At 33.5% G+C, this 9,239-nt stretch overlaps 1 protein-coding gene across 2 annotated transcripts in view; it reads right to left on the bottom strand.

Annotated features, from left to right (window-relative positions):
• Positions 1-304: 304 nt before the first annotated feature.
• The window catches only part of LOC110038204 (NADPH-dependent pterin aldehyde reductase), a 21,188-nt gene continuing 12,253 nt past the window's right edge, over positions 305-9,239 (bottom strand). The window contains exons 5-6 of one of the 2 annotated variants that reach the window (XR_002295405.1): positions 5,031-5,098; positions 545-605 (exon numbers count right to left, since the gene is read on the bottom strand). Coding sequence is in view for 1 of the 2 variants with exons in the window: in XM_020742975.1 (XP_020598634.1) it covers positions 536-605 (70 nt within the window). In the remaining variant the exon portion in view is untranslated. Of the gene's footprint in view, positions 606-5,030; positions 5,099-9,239 lie in introns of both variants that reach the window. The other variant, XM_020742975.1, reaches the window with a different exon arrangement.

Here is a 9,239-nt window from a genome sequence, read left to right as displayed (position 1 = left end):
TGTGTGTATATATATATATATATATATATATATATAACAGTTATTTTGACTGCAGTTTTCAACCTCATGGTTTATGCCTCGTCTGACGAACATAAGAAGCCTCAATACCCAATTACTGAAATTTACACATTGATTTACATATCTAACAATAAAACATTCATATTTACATGCATAACACTTTGTTGCATTAAAACTATGCATGAACATATTTGTTTCGGTTATAAAAAGTGGTAACAATTCTCATTTTTATGTGATATTAAAAATTTGAGTATTACGTGTGTAAATATGAAAGTTTAGGCATCAAATGTAAATAAATAAGAATTATGTACTATGTATTTAACTGTCCCAAAAATCAAACAACCCTTGAGAATTGCAGCTAAGAATTGTACATCAAGATGAAAATGGATGCATTCTTGCAAAAAAAGTCAGTCATTAATGGAATCAAAAGGAGAACTTAACTTCACAAACCATCACAAAGAGCAGAAGAGGAGTTTTCAGAACGAATATGAAGAAACTAGAAAAATTGGCTCAGCTTTTATATTGTAAGGGAAGCGCCATTATCTTCTGCTGTTAGATTTAGTATCATTGTAGCAGCTTTTGGAGCCCTGAAAAGACATGAAACAAAATGTTCAATTCAACCTACTGAAAAATTGCAACATAAATAGAAAGGAAGATTTACATACATACCACTCAATTCTTACGTATTTACATATATAACACCAAAACCATAATTTTTATATACATAACACCTTATCTGTGCATGAAAAGGTGCATCTCATTTTTTTAAAAGTTAAAGTAGTTGTATTTTTTATGTGATATGGAAGATTTAGATGGTATAAATGTAAAAAGCAAGGTCTTGTTCAGCTGCTAAAAACAAAAACGAGTATTGGGCTCAAATATTGAAAAAAAAATTGATGGGCTGCTAAAGAAACGGCAAAAACAATGCCGTGTGAGTTTATTGCTATCAGCTGGTCAAGTAACATATTATTGGCGTGGCATTTACATACATACCAAACAATTCTTATATATTTACACATCTAACACCTAAACATTCATATTTACGTACCACTCAAATCATTGACAGCACACTAAAAAATATCTCTCGCTAACTTTTTAAAAGTGAAATACACCTTGCCATATAAAGATTTTTAATAACAAAGTGTATTAACTGTAAATATCAAACTTGGCGTTAGATATGCAAACAAATAAGAACTGTCTGGTATGTATGTAAATTTTCCATTATTTAATTACATATTATCTTGCAAAAACATGAGTGGATTCAGTTGATGCTTCTTAATGCAGTAATACATCATTCAGGCTATTGTCCTGAAGAGTGCCACAATCAATAACATTGTCTCATGCTCAGCGATCAGCGACAAACAATAAATAATGCAAGTAATGTGCTACAGATCCTTCTTTCCAGGGACACAATATTTCTCTAAATTTTCTTCACCATTCTATACTTTTTTTATGCAGAAAATAATCAGCAGATTAAACATGTAAAATAAATATGGAATTGATGTGTAAAATAGCTAGTTAATATAAGCAGATCATTTGAGAAACTGTATTTTCTCTTTTGATTATAAGAAGAAAGCCATAAACTTACAATCTAATTTCCTAGAGTAAAATAACTTGCAATATGAAATATTTACTGGCTGTTTAGGGTAAGCTACATGATGCAAGTTAAATTCACTCAAATGACTCAAAAATCTTGGTTGACTCCGAACTAGTAAACAAAACAAGAAGATTTACACACATACCATTTAATTCTTATGTATTTACATATCTAACACATAAACTTCAATTTTTACACATAACGCACCATACCCATACATCAAAAGATGTATTTCACTTTTTAAAAGTTATTATAGTGGTATATTTGATGTGACATATTAGATGAGTGATATAAATGTGAAAAACAAAATTATGGAGTTAGATATGTAAATGCATAAGAATTGGGAGGTATGTATGTGAGGAAATAATTTTCTATTCACTTTTTACAGACATTACATTACACAACATATATGTATATATATATATATATCAAACAAAAATAAAATAGGAATCTCTCTAAATAGGGAATAACATAAAATAGAAATACAAATAAAAAAATGCCATTATTAGAGTATATTCTGAGAAAATAAAATAAATTCCTTCTTGATGCAGATTCTTATAGGGAAGAAATTCCACTCCCCCTCAAGTTGGGTCATACATGTTGTAAACACCTAACTTAGTATTCAAATCAGTGAAGCTGCCTAGCAAAAGAGATTTAATGAAAACATCAGTGGCATGAAGAAGAGTTGGAATGTAGATTAAGTCGATAATATCAAGAGATTGTTTGAGGCCATAAAATGACTTTCTTAGTTTATAAATCAGATGTTTATTTGAGCTATTTTTCATTCCCGGTGGGATCTCCATATACACTTCTTCCTCAAGATTTGGCATTCTTGATATGAAGTTAATGCAATTCCCTCTCTTTATTTACTTTTAAGGAAAGAAGAACTCTTATAAAATTTAGCTTGGCTACTGGTGCAAATTTCACTTGATAGTATATCCCATAAAACTGATTAAAACATTTAGCCATCAAGCATGCCCAGAATCTCTCAATGCTCCCAGATGCTATGTACATGATATTGAACACCCATTTGCACCCAAATGGTTTTTTATCTGCAGGAAGCTTTGTAAAGATTCGTTTCATTTAGATAAAGTGTTTGGATCTCCTCTTTAACATACTAGAGTATCTGCACACAATCAAGATTAGATACAAAAACTTTATAGTGTGATGATAATTTCTCATAGGCAACATACTTCCTTATAGGATAATTTGTGCAAATTTCTTTATCTTATCCATTGGATTCACCTCCCTTGAAACTTCAGAAATGTGTGGATTCAAGTTTGGTTGTACAACTTTCCCTGTCTTCTCCGATAGATTTCACCTCCTTTGAAACTTCAGAGATGTGTAAATTCAAATTTGGTTATGAACAGTCATGTGACTGTATATTGTTTTTATTTTGCTTGGTGGATTTCTTTCTCCTTGGTACAAACAAAGTTCCGTGTGCATTTATTTGTTGTCAATCTTAGATTGGATATCCATAAGTGGTAGAACTTGGGAGACAGGATTGTTAGAGGGAAGTAGAATAGATTTGGGATAGCAGGATTATTTTTAATAAAATATAACATTCATGGAGTTATAATATTTTTTAGTAATGGGAGCATAACACTTGCGTCTTTTTTTATTAGAAGTATAACCAATGAAGATACATTTGATGTATTTTGGTTCATGTTTATGGTTTGTTGCTAGGAAGCACCGACAATGCAAAATAGAAGTTGTACTCGTGTCAGACACGAGCACGGCTCCGACATGGGCCGATACTGTGTCCGACACTTTATAAACATGTCAGCATTTTCAATTAGTTCACTTCCCGGACACCTCTCTCGACACGGCTTGGACACCGCTCGACACAAAACATGGGAATTAAATTCAAGGGGTGAAGCAGAATGCGAAGCGATAAAAGAAAATCAAAGTTGCGACATTTGAAGGTCTTGCGATCCTATCAAGCCTCGTAGCAACTTCCATCGCCTCACAACAGCCTGTCGAAGCAAGCAGAGAGGAAGTCGTCATCGTCGAGCGTTACTGATCGAGTTGCCAAGCAGCCCTGCTCGAAGCAAGGGAGTCTTTGATGTGATTCAGAGCTTCAACTCTAAGTAGGGCACCATCCAGAGCTTCCACGTGATCTCCCTCGTGATCCTGAGCTTCGACACAGACTTAGGGGCGATCCAAAGAATTGACGGGAGCCAAGGATGATCCACGCGTGCAGTAAGCTTTGTGCTTCTTTTCAATTCTTTTTTTCTTTTTTTGGGCATTTACAAACAAGCATGTGTTTATAGACGTTAATTATGTAGATATATAAAAATTAGATGTTATGTATTTCACTGCCCATAAAATTTTATAATAATTGAGTTGAATCAAACTCTTTGTATTAAGATTGAGTTTGAACTTGTTTATGCCCCTAAAATTAGATTAACAATATGCACTACTCATGCTCGCATCATAAACTCGCTGGTGGTGTTTGTCTTGTAACGATTATTTGTACTAACTTTTATTATTTATGAGATTACAAGACAATGCATAGAAAATACATAATAAACCAAATAAATAGGCCACATGTATTTTTCACCCCACGTGCATGTACTATGAAATTTGGTGTTTTGCTAATTTTGTAGATCAAAAACTCTGATTGAATTATATATGAAAATGCGCTTCATTTGTGTGTGTGTGTGCGTGCGTGTGCGTGCGTGTGCGTGCGTGTCGTGCTTGCTCGCACGCGCGCATGCAAGTGTGTGAATTTTAAATGTTTATACTTTCCACAATTGATTAATAGGATAATGGCTACTAAAAGTTCCTCTAACAATTCCATAGATAATGAGACAGCTTTTATAGGCATATCTCACGAAATTAGAGAAATTGAGATCAATCCAAGCAGGAGGCAACGTAGAATTTCAGTCTCATTTTATCAAGGTAAGTTTAAGAGAATATATTCTAGGGGGTTAGAGCACACTTGCTTCGACAATCTGAAGTTAGTATTTGAGGACGTCCTAAAGTGACTTCAACAAAAATTCAAGAAATACAGAAATTAGTTGTTGATGCAGACTTTCTTCTTCTGAGCAAAGTGATTATCATCAGTTGTGTAGCTCTCAGTCAAGAAGGCATTTATTTAGAACAGAAGGTTATGATAATGATCATAAAAAATATCATAAAAAAAGAAAAAAGTCGGGCAATAGCGATATTGAAAGAGCATTTAATTTGCAAGTCAAAAATCATTAATATGAACAAATCGTTCGAATGTTTTATTATGTAGCACTTCTATTTCATTTGGCAAGAAATTCATATTATTTTAGTGCTTAACAACACATCGCTAGATATAGTCCTGATTATAATCAGTTAAGAACAACCTTCTTCAAAAAGATAGAGCACATGTAAAGAGAATGTTTGAGCCTATAAATAAGACTTGGAATGAGAAAGAAGTTACCATAGTTTGTGATGGTTGGACAGATGCACAAAGAAGGTCTCTCATCAATTTCATGGGTTTCAAAGAATCTGAACCAATATTTATAAAAGCTATTAACTGCGAAGGGCAGTAAATTCTACATTGCCAATGAAATTAAAGAAGTAATTGTGAATGTATGTTCAAATAAAGTGGTTCAAATAATCACTAATAATGCACTTGTGTGCAAAGCTGCAAGAGCATTGATTGAAACTCAATATCCTCATATTTTTTTTACGTCTTGTGTTGTTCACGAATTGAACTTAGCATTGAAGAATATATGTGCTCCAAAAAATATATAAACAAATGAGAACTTATGAGCAATATAGTTAGATAATTAAATTATAGGAGATGTCAATTTTATAAAAAACTTTTATTACAAATCATTCAATGAGATTATCATTGCGGATTTTCGCAAATATTGAAGAAAGATCAATTTTTAATTTGAAGTTTGCTAATTTCTTTGGATTTATTAGTGTTTTTGTTGATCATGACTCTATACATAGCTTCTAGAGCTATTATGGATGGAAAGGCATGGTAGATGATTTATAGAGCAAGCTCCCCACAACCGCAAATTTTAGCCTTCAAATTGTTGGCTTAACTGTGTTCATCTTCTTGTTGTGAAAGAAACTAGAGTACATATTATTTGATCAATTCACTTAAAAGGAATAAAATTACTCCGCAAGAAGGTGAAGATTTGGTATTTGTTCATAATAATCTGTCTTCTATCTAGGAGAGGCCCAGAACATTCTCAGGGGGACACGAAATTATGGGATATTGTTGAAGATGCCTTAGCTACAATGGAGGATATTGAAATCTTGAAGTTGCTCTTTCTCTTGATGAGTCATGCTTAGAAACAAAGTTTTTCGTTGATAAAGGTGATGGTGTCATTCATGAGGCAATGGAGTTAGTACAAATGATGACACCACTACTAAATGCATTAACTGTAATTAGTGATAATGATATTGTTATATTTTGGCACATTGCTATATTTTAATTTATTTTATTATGGATGGCATTGCTATCAAGTGTTTTGGTAATTTTTTGATATTTTGAATGTGATTTTGATATTGTTAAAGATAACTTTTATGATTATAAAATTTTCTTAATGATTGCATTTATTTTATGTCAAGTCTTTAGTATAAAATATTAAAAATATATATTTATATTAATAATTTCTTAAATATATAAAAACGTGTCTATGTCGTATCCTGTCATATTTTTTTCAATTATGTTGTCGTTGTATCGCATCGTGTCAAGTATGTTTCCCTATGTCTGTGTCCCCTTGTCCGGGCTTCCAAGATTTGCTGGATGAATGTGAGCAAAAGAAACAGTCATATTTTTAAAGGAAAATTAGAATGAGAATGATCTAACATAAGGTTGTGTTTCTATGAAAACATGGAGAGGGGTTTTGAATCGAATGACTCTACATGGCATTCTATTAATGAGGTAGGTAATTGTGAGCACTGCAACTGCCCAAAAAAAATTTTGGACATTGTGAGAAAGCATTAGACCAAGATACCTCAAAGAGATGTTCTTTCTTCCTCTCAGCTATCACATTTTGTTGTGGATTTCAACACAAACTCACATGGATGATATCATTCTTTGCAAGATAGGGTCCAAGAATCAAGTTGAAGTATTTTTTTTTACATTATTTGTTTTGAGAATCATGAATGATTGAAAGATTTGTGAAGTTTCAGATTGCTCATTCATGAGAAATATTTAATTGGTTCTAATGTGATCATCAATAAATGTGAAACTATTAGCTTCATTGATCTTTTTCAATTCGATGGTCCATAAATATCAATATAAAAGATAGAGAAAGCATTTGAGGGTTCGTACTGAAACAGAGAATATATATGACGAGTATTCTTAGCTGATTGGCAGATTTCACACTGATAAAAATGCTTATTCTTTATTAATAAAGAGGTCAAACTTTGCAATATAATAGATATTGGGATGAACAAGACGACAATGTCATAAGAAAATAATACCCTCAATAGACTCAGGAACATGAGAAGAGAATGATGGAGAAAAGACTTTTGTTACAAGAATATCTCTCCTTAAGTGGGAATAGAATTTAATGTAATTCAACACTGTCAATCACCTTCTCTAAATCCATCACATGAAATTCACAAGAGTTGGAATTGAATTTAGTAGACACAAATCAAGTCATGAATAAGCTTGCTAATTGAAAGTTGCAAAGAAAATTTTTTTTTAAGATTTTCACTTCTACTTTTCCCATAATCTTGGAAAGAGATTCATCAGCAAGGCTAACAAATTTAGAGGTAGTAATCTCTTGGTCGTTGATGAGAGCATGAATATCTCCATTCATGTGATCAGAAGCACCTGAATCTATTATCCAAGGTCCAGATCTTCCACTGTTAGCAAGAAAACATGAGGATATGATACATTAATGTGTCAAACTGGTAGGCGCTTGGTAGTGCCAGTAAGAAACTTCTTCAACACCTCTAGTTATTCCATGGTGAAGCATCTTCAGAAGAGATAGCAGCATAACCCTTACTGCCTTGGTCCTTCCTCCCTTATCTAGGTTTCCAATCTACCGACTTTCCATGTAGTTTCCAACACTTGTCTTTTTGTGTGACCGAATTTCTTATAATGTTCACACAAAGGACAATTATTCTTTGATTTTGAATCATGAGAAGTTGAGTGTACAAAGATGAGCTTTCAATGTCAGATGAACCCACACTTCCTGCTATCATGAGCTTCTTCCAACTTTCCTCTCTTCTAACTTCAGCAAAAGCTTCCCTGATGGTAGAAAGAGGCTCCATCCCCATGATTCTTCCTCTGAACTGATTAAGTTCTTATTTAGACATGATAAAAACTTGATCATCCTTTTCTTCTCCACTATAATTTTATATATCATAGCATTTTGAGGGCACTTCAATACATATGTATCATACATATCTAATTCTGACTAGTACCTTGAGAGTGTTTTGAAGTACTGAGTAATACTCTACACTTCTTGTCGGAGCTCACACAATTTTGTTTCAATCTCAAACAATTCTGCACTGTCTTTGGAACTAAAATAAGTTTCACAAGTTGCTTCCTAAATCTATTGTGTTTTCCTGTAAAGCAAGAAATTTTTTTCAACTTTTGCGATCATAGAATTGATCAACCAAGGCATGATCAAATGATATTGGATCTTCCATGAGCGGTGGTTATGATCAGTGAGCTCAAGAACTATGCCATGAAGTATTCCTCTCTTCCTTCTCCACAAATGTATATAAACATGGATTGGGACCATTGAAGGAAGTTATAGTTATTGAGTTTATAGTTTGTGTTAAAAAAAAGAAAGTTTTGTGGTTGTTTGGATAGAGTTTATGATCTCCGATATAGAATTAACATTTGGAGTGGAACTATACGTCTTCAATTCATACATGGTCATAGACCCTATGCAAATTTAGGGTTGGATAAGGTAAAACCTGGTTGGCTGCTACTTATTGGCAAACCCTTGCTGTAGGATTTCTCGCTTTTGCTCTATTTGCTGCAATCCTTTAGAAGATCAAACTGAAAGGGAACTTGCGACTGCTCTGCTTGCTTAGGAAGGAGCAGTTGGGTCGCCAAAGGGATGACCTTTAGGGAGGATTCCAGCGCTGGATAGTTGTTGGAGAGGCTCCGACGGTTGAAGAAGAGCTAGGATGTGTTTCCTCATAACGGGAAAGCTTCCACTGAACATGCAGATGACACCATGGAGCGATGCAGATGTGATTGCAAAGACGTCTTGGAATGTAAACGACGAAGCCGAAGACGTTGAATCGTTCGATCGACACAGACGACAAAGAAGAAGGCTACGATGTCGTTTGAAGCCTTGTAGACATAGTTCAAAGAAGGCGAATTCTTCGAACGAAACCGAGATGTAGAAGGCATCGAACGAGAAACAAAACAATTCAAGCTGGCTCTGATACCATTGTTTTATTTACTTGTTATAAGCATTACACTACACATCATATATATAAAATAACAAACATAAATAAAATAGGAATCCCTCTAAATAGGGAATAACATAAAATAGGAAATACAAATAAAAGAAACGTCACTATTGGAGTATATTCTGAGATAAGAAAATAAATTACTTTCTAGTATGGAATTCCTATAGGTACGGAATTCCAAAGTATGCAAATGCGCCAAGTAAATATAGAGGGCATCTAACTTAGCAGGCATGAATATATA

Source organism: Phalaenopsis equestris, unplaced genomic scaffold (genome assembly GCF_001263595.1).
Source record: "Phalaenopsis equestris unplaced genomic scaffold, ASM126359v1 Scaffold232153, whole genome shotgun sequence".
Lineage (NCBI taxonomy): Eukaryota > Viridiplantae > Streptophyta > Magnoliopsida > Asparagales > Orchidaceae > Phalaenopsis > Phalaenopsis equestris.
Note: the sequence above shows the minus strand (reverse complement) of the source record. Positions and strands in the feature narration are given on the sequence as shown.